The 18,725-nt window shown below is 45.4% G+C and overlaps 1 protein-coding gene across 1 annotated transcript in view; it reads left to right on the forward strand.

Moving 5' to 3' along the window:
• ISM1 (isthmin 1, angiogenesis inhibitor) overlaps positions 1 to 13,604 on the forward strand; it is a 73,216-nt gene extending 59,612 nt beyond the window's left edge. Inside the window, exons 4-6 of the mRNA XM_012640448.1 lie at positions 3,250 to 3,393; positions 6,476 to 6,565; positions 11,884 to 13,604. Coding sequence (XP_012495902.1) covers positions 3,250 to 3,393; positions 6,476 to 6,565; positions 11,884 to 12,401 — 752 coding nt within the window. The 3' untranslated portion in view covers positions 12,402 to 13,604. The remainder of the gene's footprint in view (positions 1 to 3,249; positions 3,394 to 6,475; positions 6,566 to 11,883) is intronic.
• The last annotated feature ends 5,121 nt before the right edge of the window (positions 13,605 to 18,725 follow it).

An 18,725-nucleotide genomic window follows, 5' to 3' on the forward strand; every position in this document is an offset into this window, starting at 1 on the left:
AACTCTTTGATCTCACAGCTAGGGCTGTCAAAGCACCCTATAAATGTTTCCAGGAACTGTTTTTTCCTGTCATTGTTGTTATCTTTGCAATTATTGCCACTCACCTTCATTTTCTGCTTTGAGCAACACTCCCTCGTAGGTGAGCAAATGACAACAGGCTTGTTTTGTTATAGCAGAAAGGAATACTGTCCTCAAAGATTTGTCCCAGTCAGAAACTCCCTTTCTGTCCTTTGAACACGTTAAACAAATACAAGTCCCCAAGAGGAGGGTCCTTGCTGGGATGTTGCTCTGGGCCAGTGTGCTGTGAAGGGTCTGGGCAGTGAGCTCATGTACAAGCTTTTTCCTGGGAGGTTGTTGCATTTCATTGCTAACTTCAATAGAAATGATTAACTGTAAGTGTTCTGTGCCTAACTTTGGGGAACTCATATCAAAAAAAATGTTTGGAAATGAAATGGCTTTGTGAGCATGTAAAATAAAGACATGGAGAAAGTCACTTAACTGTGATAATAAATCCTCGATGGTTCCAGGGTCTGGCAGCTGTCTAGAGAGCATATTTTAGGGAGAATTTTATGGTGTATTTGTAACAGTTAGCTTTTGCTGCTTAAGAAATCACCCCCAAAATTTAGTAGCTTAAAAGAACAAAAGGGTTCTCTCTCATGAGTCTGTGAGTTGTCTGGAGGTGGAAGGGTTCCCCATGGCTGGAAGGGACAAACTCTAACGCATGGGCACTCTCCAAGCCTCTGCATGCATCATGTTTACTATTATCCCATTGGCCAAAGCAAGTCACATGGCCCAGCCTGGGATCAGCTTGAGAGGAAGTAACCAAGGGGGTGGATTTGGGGAGAGGAATTACATGAGCATCATTTTTCACATGGTCTGATGCAGTATTAACTTTTAATAATTTAGATCCAAGAAACCAAAACAAGGAATTATGTCATGCAGAGACTCCAATATAAATCTCATAATAAGCTTAATGCTAAAAATCTCAAAGTTCAGGGATGCTGTTCCCCAAAATTTGCTCTCTATGCCGTAATGGAGAAGCAAGGCTGCAAGAGATTTCTAGGAGGTTGAGGACCCTGTGTTTTTGCAAAACCAAGGACACCATTTGGCATCATTTAGTTATGTCTTATGCTGGTCCCCACCCCACAGGTGATACGAACTCTGCCTACTTGATTTCATAAGCTTTTTATGAGTATAAAAACATGATAATCTGCATTTGTGACTGTTTTTATTTTTATTTCCTTTAACAAAATCTGGCCTGAATGGTATGTGCAGGAGGTGAGTGAGTGTGTGCACGTGTGCGTATAACCTGCTGCACCTGGACGCTCCTGGTGACAAGCATGCAATTGCGTGACTGTTGTAGCCACATCTCTGGTGTGCTCAGAGAGATTACCAAGAGACACCAGACAGCAGAGGTCTCAGAGGAAGTGGCAGCTGCCCTACCTGAGTGGTTTCTCCCTGTCCTGCCGTGTTGCTGCCTAACAGGAGATGGTAGACTAGGGAAGGCAGCCCAGTTCCCTAACACAAAGCAGTAGTTTCAAACATCTGCTTGGCTGTGTGGTTGGAAAACTATTTCTCAGAAGAAAATCAAAGTTCGGAAAAATTCTTTTTTGGGGAGGGGAGAGACATGGATGGGGCCCCAGGTGCAGGTGAGGTGTGAGCAAACTCTCGGCTCTGAATTAAGGAAGAGGACTCAACCATGCAGTCCCCCAGCTCCTCTGACCTTGCTGAGTGGGCTGAGGAGGCTCAGAGGCCCTGTGTTTGCCTGAGGAGTATTCAGAGTTAACGCCACGTAAACAACAGCCAGGGAGGCTGGCACAGGCCCACAGTTCAGGTAGAAACATGTGTGGACGACATTCTTGCGGGGCCTACGTAGTAACGATCGCCACGACTGGTTATGAGCACAGGGTACTCCCCCGCTACAAGGCACATGCCTGTAGCTCCACACTTGGCACCAGCAGAGGCCCCCAGGCTACAGGAAGGTTTGGGTAAACCAGGAGAGATTATCCCAGAGTGACGGTGCTGCAGAAAGAGTCATGTTGGAGAGAGCAAGGGCTTGGGGCTAGGGCCCGGGCTCTCCTTCCCGTTAATCTGAGAACCTTGGACAAGTCACCCAACCGCTCCAGGACTTTACTTTTGATAAGAGGAAGAAGTCAGTCTTGCTAAAGAACCAACCTCTCCCACACCTCTCATTCCCAGGCCCCTCTAGCCTGTTCTAGTTTTCCTTTTTGCACACCATTCATCAACTTTTAACATACTAAACAATTTACTCACTTTTTGTGTTTATTAATGGTTGTTTCTCTCTTCTCACTAAAATATTAGTTCCACCAGGGTGGGGATCTTGGAAAGGTTTACTTACGTGTATCCCACGTACCTAGAATTGTGCCTGACATATAATAAATAAATAAATATTACAAATATTCACTGGATGGATGTCAAGTAATGACCTCAGGAGACCATCTCTAGCTTCACTGTTAATGCACCGGTTATCTCTTGTTGTGTAACAAACCATCCCAAACTTGCTGGCTTAAAACAATAGCAGTTTATTATTTCTCATGATTCTGTGGCCCAGGAGTTCAGGCAGGGCCACTGGGCCATTCCTTGAGTCCTGGTGGCCCCAGCTGCATTCAGCTGTCCACTGGGAAGGGCTGGAAGGTTCGAGAAGGATTTGCTCATATGTCTGGTGTCTTAGTGGTCCTGCATGTGCCTCCTCTCTTTTCATGTGATGTCCCATAGTTTACAGGTTTAGCCCGAGCTTTTTCACATTCACTGGATTCCCCAGAGCAAAAGCCAGAAGTTACCTGGCCAGCCCAGATTCTAGAGAAAGGGAAATAAATTCTCTGTCTTCCTCTCTGTTTCTCTCTGTTTCTTTCTCTGTTTCTCTTTCTCTCTCTCTTTCTCTGCGTGGATGTATGCACAGGGTGGGAGGGAAGTGGCAGTGGTCCCTTTGGAAGCGGCCTAGCATGTTATTCCATGGTCCCATGCTCTGCAAACAAGCGCCTTCTCAATAAGCATTTATTGGGCACCTTTTAGGGATGCGCTGAGCACCACAGTGCCCCAAACCTCCCTGCCTTCACAAAGCACATCCCTGGAATGAGCCCTGGAGCTGTAAATCTTTTAGCTTCAGGTGCCATCTTGCCTTGTCCAACAGTGAGAAGGTTGGAAGCGAACAATTGGTGGGCTGCTTGATAGGGAGATTTGGGGACTGTGTGGGGGAGGTTGATGACCATCTCCCTGGCTCCCTTCCAGATTCCACAGACGGTGAGGGTGACTGGAGTCTCTGGTCTGTCTGCAGCGTCACCTGTGGGAATGGCAACCAGAAACGGACCCGGTCTTGTGGCTATGCATGCACTGCGACAGAATCGAGGACCTGTGACCGTCCAAACTGCCCAGGTGAGCTTACCCAGGGGTGTGGCTCCAAGTTCAAGGGGAAGCTTTTAAATTTATATTTAAAAACTTATAGAAATTGTCTTTTTAAAAAGATAACCATTTTCCTAATAAGACTTCTGACCAGAGTGAGACAAGAGATAACCAATAATGAGCGTAATGGATGAAAAGATGGATTTTCTGTATCTAATGCACAATTGCAGTGGCTGTGACCTAAAGGACAATGCCATGTTGCACTTATTTAATTTAAAGGAGAGACTCTGGTTAGTTTGGGCTTTAATGTGGGATTTGTTTTGTGTCTTGAAGAGACACATGAAGACAGACATTCATGGTCTGACAAGGAAGACAGGACAAGAGGCTTAACAGCCATCCACAGAAAAACCACACAGTTAGCCCTACCGGTAACACCTGACAGTTGCCAAAGGCCCCCAGTGGAGCAAACTGGGGTGATGTGCCAGTTAATTATACCTTTATACTACATTTTCAGTGCTTTAAAAACTAAACTAATTGCAAACTTGGTGAGAGGTCATACTGAGAGTGAACAATAATTGTGACCGACTATAGCAGTTGTTGGCAAACTATGGCCAACGGGCCAAGTCCAACTGGAGATCTGTTTGTGTATGGCCCATACATTTTGAAGAGGAGAAGGAAGAGGATGAAGAGGAGGAGGAGGAAGAGGAGGAAGGGAGTAGGAGGAGGAAGAGGAAGCAGCAGCAATCAAACCTATATGTGACCCACAAAACCTCAAATATTTACTCTCTGACCCTTTACAAAAAAGCTTACCAACTCCTGGCCTATAATTTTACTACGTGTTCCCCATTGCCAGGTAGAATACCAGCCTAAAATAATATCTTAGGCCCTTTTAAGAAACCACACATTCCTAATGGCTTCATCTGAAAGAAATTTCAGAGCCAGAAAATCTGATCCCTGCACCTCAGACTTCCTATTTCTACCCCTAGACACTCTGTTCTCAGACTGGAGATATTTGGGGCAAAAGTGAAGTGAAAGTTCAAAGGAGTTTCTGAGGAGAGAGAGGAAGGACCAGATTGGAATGAATGTGTTTCTTAGCGAAAGGGCCTGTCTCAAAAATGGGGCTGAAATGTAAGACGTGGTGGTTCTGGCTCCATGTCAGCTGCGCAGACGGATTTAAAAAACGCGGGGCAGCCATCAAGATGCTTTTCCTGATCTTTCCCTGGGCGTCATAACGAGCTGAGTTGGAAGTCCAGTGGGTGGGATTTGGATGAGTAGAAATGAACCAATAAATAATAACAATATGAGGAGGAGGAGGACAGGAAGAAAATGAAGAAGGAAGAGAAGGAAAATATGAAGAGAAAGATAAAGAAGGAGACGATGATGAAGGTGAGAAGGCGAGGCAAAAGAAAATGAAGATAAAGATGAAGAAGATGAAGGAGAAAAAAGTGAAAAAGATGGTAACGAATAAGAGTACTTGAGTACTTATGTATCAAGCAAATTTCTAAAATTATATGTATTATTTCCTTTAATCCTCACTGTAGCCTCATGAAATAGGAATGTATCACTGTGCTCATGTGACAGCTGTGGAAACTGAGGCATAGCGGGTTAACCTGCCTAGAGTCGCACAGGCAGCAAGCGATCCATCTGCAATTTGAATCCAGGCAGTCTGAACACAAAGTGATCATCAAACTCACCTGCACCAGGGAAAAGGGTCTTGGGCTCAGCCACACATGGACACACACAGCACTTAATGTCAGGGTTTGGGGGTTTGCCTGCTGTTTTCTTTTCTGGAGCTGGCGTCCAGATCAAGGTGGCAGGTTTAGGTATCTTGTCAGGGGGAGGCTTCCTCTGCCTCCATCTTGGATGCTTCCTTCTTGTTTTCTGTCACCACTGAGAGCAGTGTGGCTGGCAGCCCTCTTCATACATTTTCTTCTCTTCTGTCCTTGTCCTCCTTCCTTCTTTCCTGCCCCTCTGTTCCTGGCTATTACAGCTTTTCAGGACTCCCTTGGAACTTGAGGGGTTTCCTTTTTCAGGATCTTTTTCTTTATTTGCCTCGTTGATTCTCAGCATTACTAGAAAGGACTCATGGGGCAGACAAGGTCTCCCTGACCTGGCAGTAATTACACTGTAAAAGTTTGTCCCCTAGGTCAACCCTACGGATAAGTTTGAGGGGCCTCATGTAAAATCAGAGAGAGTCACATAAAGGAAATCGAGTCATCCCCAGCAGGGAAACCAATGCTCGCCAACAGATGTTCCATGGGCCTCACTCCCTCCTCTTATTGCTTCGGCTTGCAAGTGATTCTTCTTGGTAAAGGAAGACTGGTTGCAGGTGGTAGTGTGGGGAGTGATGGAGGGAGTTTGGGGAATTTGGGCAAACCAGGAAGTTTGAGGAAAGCTGGGTTCCATCCCTCAGAACACATAATGACAAGTCCAGCTTATTCTTTCTGAAGCCACATCAACAATGCTAAAAGTCCTAGAATATGAGATATCTGGTCTTTGGCTATGGACCGCTGCATCCTCAATGGGCTAGACAAATATTCAAGGGCAAAAAATCAGTGAACACTTACTACTTACTGCCCTAAGTACCTTCTTTACACATAATGTATTTAATTCTTTCAACCCTATGGGGTGGGGGGGCATTTGGTTCTCCCCATTTTATAGATGTGAAAACTGAGGCACACGAAACTTTGAAATTTAAATGGCTTGTCCAAGGTCACATGGCTAGCAGTGATTTGAACCAGGCAGTTAGTCATTAAAAACAAGGTATTAACCACTACACTCTACCGCCTCTGGTTTTCACCATGACACCACCAGACAACCATCCAGACATGTGTCCCCCACTTCCCAAAACCCCATCCCCAGGCCTAGCAGCTGAGATCCTTAGGACTCATTCAGGCACATTTGGATCCGATTTCATGCTGCAAATGGTATCTGGGGTTTTAATATATTTTATGTGCTACTACCTGCTTTTTACTGTTTCCTCTGTTGGCAAGTTTCTGCCTGTGAGTAGTAATGAATACAAAAAAGGCTTTGTTCAGGTGTATTTGTTTTTTTATTTGGGGGGGGTAACTTTTTCCATATAACTAGGGAAAAATGAGCTCTTGTCTGTGTTTAGGAATTGAAGACACTTTCAGGACAGCTGCCACTGAAGTGAGTCTGCTTGCGGGAAGCGAGGAGTTTAATGCCACCAAACTGTTTGAAGTTGGTAAGAAGATTTTTTTTTTCCTTTTTTATCCAAATATTGACTTAGTGTTTTGGAGATTCCTTTTGCCTTTGCAATGCCATCCTTGGATCCATGTAAATGTTTCATTTTCCTCTTCTGGGGTCCAATTCTCCTAGCATATTTCTTGCTTACTGAATATACTCCGAGCAAGAGAGAGCAATCTATGCCTCCTACACCAGAATGTGCCATACAGCCCTTCTGTGTGCACCCTGCTTACTGTGCAGCCTCCACAGCAAGAGGCAGAAGAAACCACTCTCCACTCTTAGCACGGAATCAGCCCACAGTAGGGGCTCAAGCCTCATGGAATCTGGTTTCCTCAGTCTTCACTAAGTGTCTGCAATAAAATCAAGAAATGGTGCCCTCAGTTCTCCAGCAGAGGGAGGGAGGGAGAGAAAGAGGGAATTTTCTCAATATTGTGCACCCCCGTCCCCTGCAGGAATATTTTATAAACCTTTGGTATGCTCTGCTACTTGTCCACTAGAAAGTGCTAGATCACATCCAATAAACATGGACCACACAAAATTAAAAGTGACTGTTCAGGTGCAAGGTGCAAGCTTGCTTCTTAAAAATAGCTTCATGTGCCTCTGCATATAACTGCAATATTGTAGAAGGGTAAAATTCCTCTGCCCCATTTCTTTTTGCCACCCAACAATTCTTACTTAACTTCATCATTTCTGCCCTCCCTCCTCAGCCACAATTTAGTAGTCTTAAGCCCCTTTATTTTTCCACAGCCCAGCTATTCGGGAGCTAATTTGGTAAACAAATATGTTTCTCAAATGCCTGTAGGGGTCAGATAACGGTCTCATTAGAACAAGTCTAGAATAAAAGGAAAGACACATAAGAAAGTAGGCGGGAAAATGGTGCCAGCACTATGATGAAAAGAAACTGAAACAGCTTCAGCGGCAGGGGGCAGTAGAGAGCGGCAGGGGCGACGGCAGAATGAGGAGCTTCATCCAAAGGGGTTAGCTGTGACTTAGCCACCAAGGAATGAATACCGATCCAGGATTGCCAGATGTTCTAATTTTCCGAGAGGCCTCAAATCTGGAATATATTTTAATTGTTTAAATGCTTGATAACATTAATAATTTATTATAAAAGCAAACCCAATCAAACATGTCTACGAGCCAGACTGGAGGCAGTGTGGACACCCTACGTTACTAGAGCCTGTACCTCACCTCCAAGCCCGTCACATACCTAAAGTCAAATTGCATTCATCAGGTGCCTTTTGCGAACAGGGTGCATTTGATTTTTAAAAGAATGACTTTAAAGATGAGAATTTTACATGAAATGGTAGAGCCTCTCTTTGGGACAGAGAACTTCTAAGACCTCCTCATATTGTAACCCACAGGCAAGCAGCATCTAGCCCTTTTGCTGAGCACAGCCCAGATGCATGAGACCACACCCGGTGAGTGGCTAGGGACACAAGAGCTGAGAAGACATGGTGTTTCAGGCAGGGACCAGGCAGGAAAGAACATGGCACAGTCTAATTAGGTAATTGAGGAGCCTTTGGTGAGGGACTGTTTGCAAAGGTATGAGCAGAGCGGATGGAAACCAAGAAGGGATTTCCCCAAGGCTGGCAACAGTGGGGCGCCCTTACTACCTCTTGGCCTGAAGGGACCAGGGGAAGGAGCTGTCACTGTGTGGAGAGGGCCACCTGACAGCAGTCCGGCTCTCAGAAGGATGCAGGCAACCTGCAACAGAAAGAAACACTCTGACCTCCCCTACCTCCCCCTGTCTGGCCTCTTGCTGGGTCCTTCCATTGGCTTAACCCAAGTAGAAGGCAGAGGTCAAGGAGCCTGTCGATACAGTCCACATGGGCCAACCTTCCAGGGCACGGAGAAGTACAGAAGGACGAAGGGAGGATGGGGAAAGCATGACTTGCACAAGGTCAAGTTACTCAACCTAGTACTACGTTAGTTTTCTGATCTATAAAATGATAGGAGGTAACGGTGCCTACCTTGCAGAGTTATTGTGGAACTAAATGAGTTAATATTTGTAAAGCATATAGAACATGCCCATCACCCTGAACACTGTATGTAAGTTTGATAAATAAAAATAAGTCAATAGATGGCCTACAGGTACATGAATTGCAAAGACTTCCGCCCGCCTGGAGGGAACATACAGAGCCATTTTCTGGGGCCTTACTGAATTTTGTTTCTGAAGACCCTGTCCTCTGAAGGGGATCCCACAGGCTTTGCAGACACTCCATAGGTCTGAACTTTCAATCTCTCAGCAACTGCTCAGTCAGTAGATCACAGCCATGGAATTGTAGAATTTATGGAGCTGCAGCATATCCCGCATCCCAACTGGCAGCACCCTGGACCCTGTTCAGTGCACAGCCTGTGTTTCTTCCCTCTTGATCCCACCTGCTGCTCTCTCTCAGAGTATCTCACCTTGACCCTTACCATTGATAGCAGTGCTGCATTCATTTTCTTACTGCACAGCTCAGTTAATAGCTTACTATCACCCACAAACCTTCAGTGGTTCCCCAGTACCCTCTGAACAAGCCTAAACTGAACAAGACAGTTGATGATCTGACACCAACAATTTTATTTCCCTATACTTTCTGCTCCTGTGAAACTGAATGTGTCATGTCCCCAGCCTCAGACATTACCCGGGAGATTTTTCTCTGCTCAACCTTAGTTTGCACAATTCATGCTTACCTGGAGGGCCCTCCATCCCCCTTCCCCCATCTATGCTCTTGCAGTCTGGGTGGTTAGGGTCCTCCAAGATGGGATTAGACATGCAAGAGATTTATTGGGGAAACACCCAGGAAGGATAACAGGGAAGGCAGTAGGACTAGGCAGGGGGAGCTTTCAGTCCGAGGTGCAGGCTGGACTCCTACAAAGGGAGAGAGGGAAGGAAAGAAGACTACAGGAAGAGGCTCAGGCAGCTCTGAGAAAGTCTCAGTCAAGCTGACCGGGAATCAGGCAGTTCTCCTACCATGCTCAGTCATTGGCCCGGAACAGCCAGAGGGCGGGGACAGCCTTGATGTAAACACCAGGATAGATCCAAAGGTGCTGGAGGCTGCAGGTCCCCAAAGTGCCCACAGCAGGTTCTCTGAGCAGACCCCTGGCTGCCACACAGGCCCCAGGACCAGCATGGTGTCACCTGCTCCTTGAAGCACCCTCTGACTTGCTCTGTAGAAAAGACGTTGCATTTTTGAACACCCATGGGGCTTCTCTCCTTCAGCCCCCTTAAGGCACCCCACATCCCACCATGATTGGCTTCTTTAGATATGCCCCATCTTGCCTGCTGCAGCTCACTGTGGCAGCTGCCGTCGGTGACCCACCCACGTCCCCTTCACCCACACAATGTCCCTGCACCCCAACTGGCCTCCAGCTGGCAGCCCCCGTGTTTCTTTGCTTGAGGTCTCGCTCTGGCCCCAGAGCCCACTGCCCATGAATGCACAGTGCGCTGGAGGTCCAGGAGCTGCCCCCTGTCAGTGAGCTGTGGGAACTGGTGGATAAATACCCAGATCCCCACCAAATAAAAACAAATCTGGATTTAGTAAGGAAAGACTTTATTCAAAAGATTGGGGAGAATGTTATCTCTCTAATATTGTAATAGGGTGAACGCTGTGACTATAAGTCTGTAAGCACCTCAAGGCTTGGGCAAAGAGGGTTTCCTTTTACAGAGGAATAAATAAGGGGACGTAGGATGAAAGGGTGGCATGATCAGATTGGAGAATGTTCTACCCTGAGGCCAGCCTATTTCCGGGAATGATCCTTAAGGACAGGCAGCGCTGTCTCAGGCTGAGGGAGGGCAAAGTTTAGGTGCTTGAAGGAAGGAGAGAAGGAAAGAAGTTTGGTTAAGACGCATTCTGATTGATCAGTGAGGATAAACAGTTCAGCTAATCATTTTTGAGGCAAAGAAAGGGAATTTGGAGGGTCTGTGTCTGGCTTTGTCACAGGTAAACAAGGGGGCACCCGTGAATCTCTTCTAAGTCCTACGGGTAAAGGCGGTTCTTGGCAGTAAGAATGCAAAGGGTTGGGGGACAGAATTCTTAACCCTCGCTGTTTTCCAGGATCACGGGGCTTGGGTAAAGTTTGACATTGTCATTGGATGAGAAAACACAGAGGCATGTTCTCTGCACAGTTTCCCAGGACCCATCAGGATTAACCAGTTCCTTGCAGTGGTTACTCGTTTGATCCACACCCTGTATTGGCTTCCCTCCCTTCTCTGTCTTGCTTTCCCACCCCCTGCTTGCCTTTCCTGGATTCACCCCCAAAGAACCATTTTCACTGGAATCATTTTGGCTCAGAGTCTGAGAGAACCCAAACTAAGACACTCGTTCAACCTGAGGTCCCAGGCTCAGATGACTGAGGGACCAAGAAGTCACCTGTGAGTGAAGGAACCAAACAGGGGCTGTGCTGAACTGGGGACCTCCCGCCCTTGCCAAGCAGGGGTCATCGTTCACCTATTCATGGGGCCAGTTGTTCCCATGAGGAAACACAGGACCAGCGGAGATCCACCTCTCGATTATTCAAATGAGGCCAGGAATCCACACTTACAATTGAAATCACCTAATTCTTAAATATCAGCAACTATCAATATTTTTTTAATACTGAAAGACCCAAACACAGTACCTCTGGCCGTGGGTTCTGACCTAGGCCTACAGGTTTCTAGCCTCTGGCCCAAATGTCAAGTTCCCTAAAAGCAGGTACCTGGGGCCCCTTCCTCTTTGAGGTATCTTATCCTGTGAATTTGCAAACAGTGATTGTTACCGCCTGAGGTTAAGAGGTTGAGAGCCTAGCCCTATTTTAAACCAGTCAGTGAGTGGCAGAAACAAAACTTAGTCCTATAAATGTTTGTTTGAAGCCTTTTGCATCACATCAGTTATTTAGAGAGGAGATTCAAAACAACCCTCTGAATTATTGTTAATTTTGTTAGGAGTGATAATAGGGTTATGGTTATCTAGGAAAATATCCTCTCTTTTTTTTTTTTGGTTGATGCCTACTAAAATTTAGGGATAGTAATATATATTTCCACAAAATTTTTAAAAGGTGGAGCAAATATAGTTAAAGCTAGGTGATGGAATATGAATAATCATCATGTAAGTATTTTCTCTTTACTTTTCTGTGTGTCTGAAAATACGTCCTAATACAAAGTGGGGAGTTGGGAGGAAGTCTTGTGAACAAAGAAGTTCCCAAGTTTAAGGGAGGCGAGAATGGCCACCCATGCCTGGTCGTTCTAGGCGGCTCCAGGGGTCTTTGGGTCTAGGAAGGGAGTTGACTTTGGTGTCACCCTGTGGACCGCTGGTGCATGTGATGAGAAGGTGTGTGTGTGGCCTTTTTCAGACATGGACAGCTGTGAGCGGTGGATGAGCTGCAAAAGCGAGTTCTTGAAGAAGTACATGCACAAGGTGATCAATGACCTGCCCAGCTGCCCCTGCTCCTACCCCACCGAGGTGGCCTACAGCACGGCCGACATCTTCGACCGCATCCAGCGCAAGGACTTCCGCTGGAAGGACGCCAGCGGGCCCAAGGAGAAGCTGGAGATCTACAAGCCCACGGCCCGGTACTGCATCCGCTCCATGCTGTCCCTGGAGAGCACCACGCTGGCCGCCCAGCACTGTTGCTATGGCGACAACATGCAGCTCATCACCAGGGGCAAAGGTGCAGGGACGCCCAACCTCATCAGCACCGAGTTCTCGGCCGAGCTGCACTACAAAGTGGACGTCCTGCCCTGGATCATCTGCAAGGGCGACTGGAGCAGGTACAATGAGGCCCGGCCCCCCAACAACGGACAGAAGTGCACAGAGAGCCCTTCGGACGAGGACTACATCAAGCAGTTCCAAGAGGCCAGGGAGTACTAGAGAGACTGGGAGCAGGTGGAGCAACGCCACCTCTGGTTTCGCGACACAAACGCGCTGCACTGATCTGCCGACTGGCACCGAGTCCTCCTTATCGGCATATGTGTATACTTGTATATACCACATGAGTATTTTTCATACCTTACACTAAGGGTGTTGGCCAGGCCCGGGTGACTGCCACGTGAAGCTGCCTGGCCATCTGCAATGCCTACTGAGCTCCTTAGAAGTCCTCCTGGGGTGATGTGGACAGGAGGATGGGGACAACAAAGAAGCTGGAAGAACCTGGAAGCCCCGGTGGGTGTGATTCAATTCACCCCGGATCCAGAGTTTCCAAGAGAGGCAAAGGGGGAAAGAGACTGAAGCTGTAAACGTTATAAGCAGTTTTTATGTATAACTTATTTAATACAAATGTGACTTATGGGTAACCTTTTCTCTGGAGTTGTCATCGTGAAACTAATCACTTCTGTGAGAAGTCAGAAAGAAAGGGGCTTAGGGATGTGGAAGAGAAAGGGAATTTTGCAATGATTTCTTTAAAACTAAATAATGCAATGGAAATGTATCAAAACAAGAAAACACCCACCTTAAACCAAATGTTATTTAGTCATAAGGCACCTCATGCCTTATGCCTTATGCTGGAGTCTCAGATTCCAAACTTCTCTTGCCTAAGACTGGGTAGGGGGTGGGGTATTTTAGGGGCAAATATGAGGCCTTATTTTAAATGGGCTTTAAAATAAAAGACTAATATTAGCATATTGCTATGATTCTACATAGCCCCAAATAGTAGAATTTCTGCTCATGTCTTTGTAGGTTCAGAAGACTGCAGGAAGTTCACACATAAAAACAGGGAGTAGCACTTTTCCAAAGAAAAAAACAAAAAAATGGGAAAAATATGGACTTCATTTTATCTATTTTAATACCATTTTAATGAATTTTTTCCAACAATATATTCCCAGTAAATAAATATAAAAAGGGGAGGGGGGTTCAAGTCTAAGAAATCATAATTTTTTATGTTTTAAGAAAGGAAAAAAACTGTGTTATTTTTGTAAAGTATTTATTGAGTCATTGGGTATTATGCATCAAGCAATTGTAATATGACCTGGTTCTGTAGGGTGGAAATTATGAGAAATAAAGAGTTGGTTCTTATGCAATCTTTTACTTGCAAAACTCCAGGAAAAGAGAATATATAATAAAATCATAATAAAATGTGTTACCTGCATCCTTGATTTATAATACAAATACCATAAATAGCCCTAATGAAGTAAGGCTTCAAGGCAGGGAGGAGGAAAGTTCAACCCAGGTGGGAATAAAAGGTTCATTGACTGACATGAGTGTGCATGGTGTAAGTCATAGCATCTTTGGCACCAAGATCTACCCAGCCCCCAGGAGGCTGAGGCCCATTGACACACATGCAGCTTTTTGCCCTCCCAGAAGCCAGACCAAAGGCTTAAGACAGCTCAGGTGAGTGGGGCCGCTTCCAGACAAAATTCTGTGATTACAGGAATAAGTAGAACTACTCATCATACAAAATGTTCCTTTTCCAGATGAGAAAAACCAAAGCTCAGAAAACATAAATCACCTTGGACCCATCTTTCATTTTCCAGCTCAGTGCTCTTTCTACTATATCACATTTTGGCGTCCTTATATTCCTGGTCTTTGGAATTCCTGACCCCACCCTTAAGCTCTTCTGGTAAAATCCTGTTTGTATGGAAAAGCTTTTATCTGTCATTTACACTTTAGAATGAATTATTTACACTTTATGTCTAATTACGGAAGGAGAAGCCTTATTTACATCTAAAGGAATTTTATTGTAACTGAGCTAGTAGGAAGAAAATCAACGGATTCATATATCAGGCAAGCAGATTTCTAATAAAGGGACAAATTTTTTGCAAAGAATTGGCTGGCTATGGAATGTATTGCCTTTGAGATGATGAGTTCCCGGTCAGGACAGGTATTCAAGTAGAGGCTGGATATTTTTTTTTATGCACATGAGAAGCTCAATTAAGTGATGAGGATAGACAAAAGTGTACAAAACAAGACCTCTGATATGTGTTCTATTAAGGGTAAGTGCAAAGTACATTGGGAAAATAGAGGCAGGAATTAGGGAAGTATCTACTGGTTCTATTGAAGGAGTGGGATTTTACAATGCAGAAAAGGGGGAGATGTGGGTGCATTGCAGTAAGAAAATAGTATGGACAAAGGCAAGGAATTAGGAAAGTGCTTGGTGTTTTCTGATAACTGGGATATTTAGAAGGATGAGCAGCACGTGGAGAGTGGTGAGTGCCGGAGGCTTACTTTAGGTGTTTTTGTTAAGGATTTAGCATGGACTCTCAAAGAGAATACAAAGCTTTCATTCCACGGTGAGAATGACTGATGAGAGCAATGTTTTACACGGGCTCTTTGCCTTTTAATATCAGACCTTGCTGACCTAATGAATCGATAGTTAAAAGGTGGGGAGAACTGGAAGCAGGGGAGGGCTCTGGGCTCTTTGCCTACCGAGAACACCCTGGTCTCCCATACACCATCAGGATGGTTCCACACCGCTGGAAATTTGCTGAACTATAATCTGCCTCTATCGGGATGAGATAATGTTCTGTCCCAAAGTTCTAGGGGGCCAATGAGTGATCCTCAGAAAACAAGACCTCAGACCTCACTGTCCAGGTTATCCAATAAGACAAGGAGACCCTTATCTCATTCAATCCAAGCTGGCCCTACGGTAACCCAGGTAATTCCCTCAGTGGGTTGTGGATCATTGGCTTAAGGGCCAACATTGCTTACAGCACAGTAGATGTCTGTAGCCTCACCTTCAGCACCTGTAAATATGACCCCTCAGTAGCCACTCAAATATCTATCTTCGAGTGCACTGCTCTTTTGCCTTTGCCTGGAAAGAGAGCCCTAGTAATCCTCTGGGCCTCTTGGGTGCCACAACTGAACAAGTCAAGAGTGGCAGAGATGCCCAGGGCCCTCTAGAGGCTGCACATAGGAAGGGTAAAGGAGGGATGGGGGAGTGCATAGCTTCCTCTCAGCCCCAGTTCAAGGGTCCACCATGACTATAGTCTCCCAAGCATTTCAGTCTTTATATCTCAGTAGATAGAATTCCCCGTTCAAACACCAAGGATCAAAGAACAGGTACTATACCAGCCGCCATTTTCTGAGCGCACATTGGTGCCTCTGTGCTAATCATTTTACCATGGGAGGCAGGCACTATTACATCCAGTTTACAGATGAGGAAAAGAAGCCCAACAAGGTTAGCTAAGTTGCCCAAGGTCACATTGCTTGGTAAATGATGGGGCTAGTAGAAGCTAGCTCTATCTGATCACCAGAGCCCATGCTCTTAAACCCAACACCTGTGCTCCACTATCTTCCTAACTCTTCCTAAGATCTGCTGGATCAGTTCTTTACTGGAACTTGCTGCCTTTGCTTAAATTGTTCAAAGAGAATCTGGCTTTATCTCCATGTATTTGGCTCAGATCTCTCATAGTCCGGAAGAGGATTTTCTAGTTCTGTAGCTGAGCCCTCGCTTGGGTTGGGTAGTAGCATTTGACTTTTCTAGAAGATAGCTCGCTCCATGGACAAGAACAGAGACTGGTCTGCTTTTCCCACGCAGTAAGCCCTGTGCTAACTCTCACCTATTGGGTAGACCTCAGAAGCGGTGCTGTGTCTCATCCTTCCTATACTCCCAGCTTCTAGCACTATACCTGGTATACACAGTTGGGCAATGTGCAGCGTGCTTAAGAGTTTGAGGGTTCAGTCAGACTCCTTGGATTCCAATCCTGCCTCCCTCAGTTGCCTGCTGGGTATCACTGGATAACTTAGTCAGCCTCTCTAAGTTTCAGTTTACTCATATGGCTGTTGTGAGAATAAAATGAGATAGGTTCATAAAGTTCCTAGCACAGGGCCTGTCACAAACCATGTGCAGTGACGGTTGGGCATTGGCATTAGTCACTTGACAAGTATTCATTGAGCATCTTTATATGTCACACGCCAGAGATGTAGCAGTGCACAAATCAAAGTCCCTCCTCATAGAGGATAGACAGCTGATAAATAAATAAGTGCATAATCAGAGATTACGGTAAATGATATAAAGACAAATTTTTTGATCACACATGTACGATGTTGCCTTATTTAAAGTGATGCTAGTTGCTTAACTAGTGTAATAGATAATCCCCAAAATTACAGTGGCTTAACACAATAAAAGCCTAAAGTGTATGTTTCTAAAACCAAGTGGCCCTTCTCTAAGTGATAACCCAGGGGTCCAGGCTCCTTCCATCTGTGGCTCTGCCATCATCAAGGCAAGACTCTCTAGGATGCCCTGGGGGTCATCTCTATTCCAGCCTGCTCAAAAGGTAGAGAGCAGGGAGACTATGAGTAAAGGTTTTTGTAAGTCAGGCAGCAAAGCACTGTATGTCACTTCTACTCACTCTCCACAGCTCTGTCACGTGCCACATCCTTCTGCATGGGAGACTGGGAAATGGAGTTCAGTTGGGGGCCCAGAAAGCGGAGATGGGCTGTGTGAGCACCCAGCCAGTCTCTGCCATGGGGGTAGGCTACCAACTCCTCAAGTATACAAGGCAGGAAAGAGAGGCAGCAGAAGGGGGTCTGGGTGAACCCAAAGTAGGTGGCCAAGAGGAGAGATCCCTTTCACTCCCCCACTGTCTTCCACATTGTATTATAGTGCTAAGCTGGACCTCAGTGTCCCCATCTATAAATTGGGACAAGACCATTGTCCCACTTACATACTGTCAGGTACTTTTGCTGTCCCAAACATCCCCTTGGCACTTTCCACATCTGTTTAGGCCAGCCCAACTTTCAGGGAGCAACTCCTGCAAAACTTTGCCTGATGGTTTTCTCCAGCCCCTGGAGCCCACTCAGCTTGCACAGAAACAGACTGAAGCGCCACGGAGTTAACACTGTCCCCCAGGAATGCTGGACAGTTGACTGACAGGCACTCAGTCAATGAACACCTCAGCTCCCTCACCCCTCAAGTCGGGCAATCATGAAGCGTGTCTTAAACCATTCTAGGAGCTCCTGGTGGGATTGAGCTCCAGTTACCCATGGCGGTAAACTTCTTGGTGACACGTGCTTTATTGGCTTCCTTCCCTTCACTGTCTCTCTTCTCCATTTCCTACTGGTACTTGCTGGAATCCTCCCCCAAATAAGCTACTTCCCTCAGGTGTGCTTCTGGGGGATCCCAAACCAAGACATCACTTCACGATTTAATAACTCATTAAGTGCTATTCAAATATGAGCTTATTATTATTGTCATCATGCATATCTGAGAGTGAGGTTTTGCTGTAGGTGATAGTTCTACCAAAAAAGAAAAATCAATCTCATTCTGGCCAGAGATAGGAGCTCTAATAGATTTCAACACCAGTGAGTTTTTACAAACTAAAATAAACTTGTAGTTTTTATGATTAGATGCAACAGACAGAAAATTACTCTTCCAAATACCTCTAAAAATTTTTAAACACTTCTTTCTTAATTCTAGAATTAATTTCCTTGCTGACTGCAGACTGGTACGGCTCCAAGGACTACACTTCGAGTAGCACTGTTCAAATCAACTGAGCGACAGTGATCTAAACCCCCACGAGCATCAGTTCTGTCCTGATGTACAAAGAGTTATGAAAAAGCTTCCCAGGAAGTATGCGTGGGGAGGGGTTTGGGGTGGAGTTCTCTCTTTGTCATCCATGTACAATTTCCCGTGGAAAAATGTGCGGGTCGTCACCATTGTGCCTGCACAATTTCAGACAAATTAAAGGCTTGTCTCAGTAATTACTTGGTGGGTATATACAGAAACATACACCCATGTGTACAGGTCCTGTGTACAGCAGTGTAAATTAAGGCAGAAGGTTTGCAGCCAGTTGCTTTTCTGAGGTTTAGCATTGGTTTACTGTACAAAACCAGAAGGACATTTTCCAGGATCAGAAGGTAAGATTTTAAGGAACAAAAACAAAGCTTAGATACAGATTTTTTTTTTAAGAGCTCTGTGTAGAAATTTGGAAAGCCAACATGCAAAGACCAGTGCCTTGCCTGTAATGGCAAAAATAACATCATCCTTAACCATTTAAGCAGTAAGGGAATGGGGGGGACTGGGTTGAGACAGCTGCAATAGCAAAGCTGAGTAAGAATTTTATGACTTTGCTAATTTTCTATCTGTTCTGGGAGTAATAAATGTGCCCTTACAGATATTCACGATTGCCCTCAAAATGAAAAAACCTTTCAAATGGCACAGAAAAGCCTTTCATTCTGGAGGCATGTAATTCATGGATGATTTTCAAAATGTCATGTTTGAATTGGGAAAGTAACATTTCTTGAATTAATCAGCCAATT

This window comes from Propithecus coquereli, unplaced genomic scaffold (genome assembly GCF_000956105.1).
Source record: "Propithecus coquereli isolate 6110/MARCELLA unplaced genomic scaffold, Pcoq_1.0 Scaffold153, whole genome shotgun sequence".
Classification (NCBI taxonomy): Eukaryota; Metazoa; Chordata; class Mammalia; order Primates; family Indriidae; genus Propithecus; species Propithecus coquereli.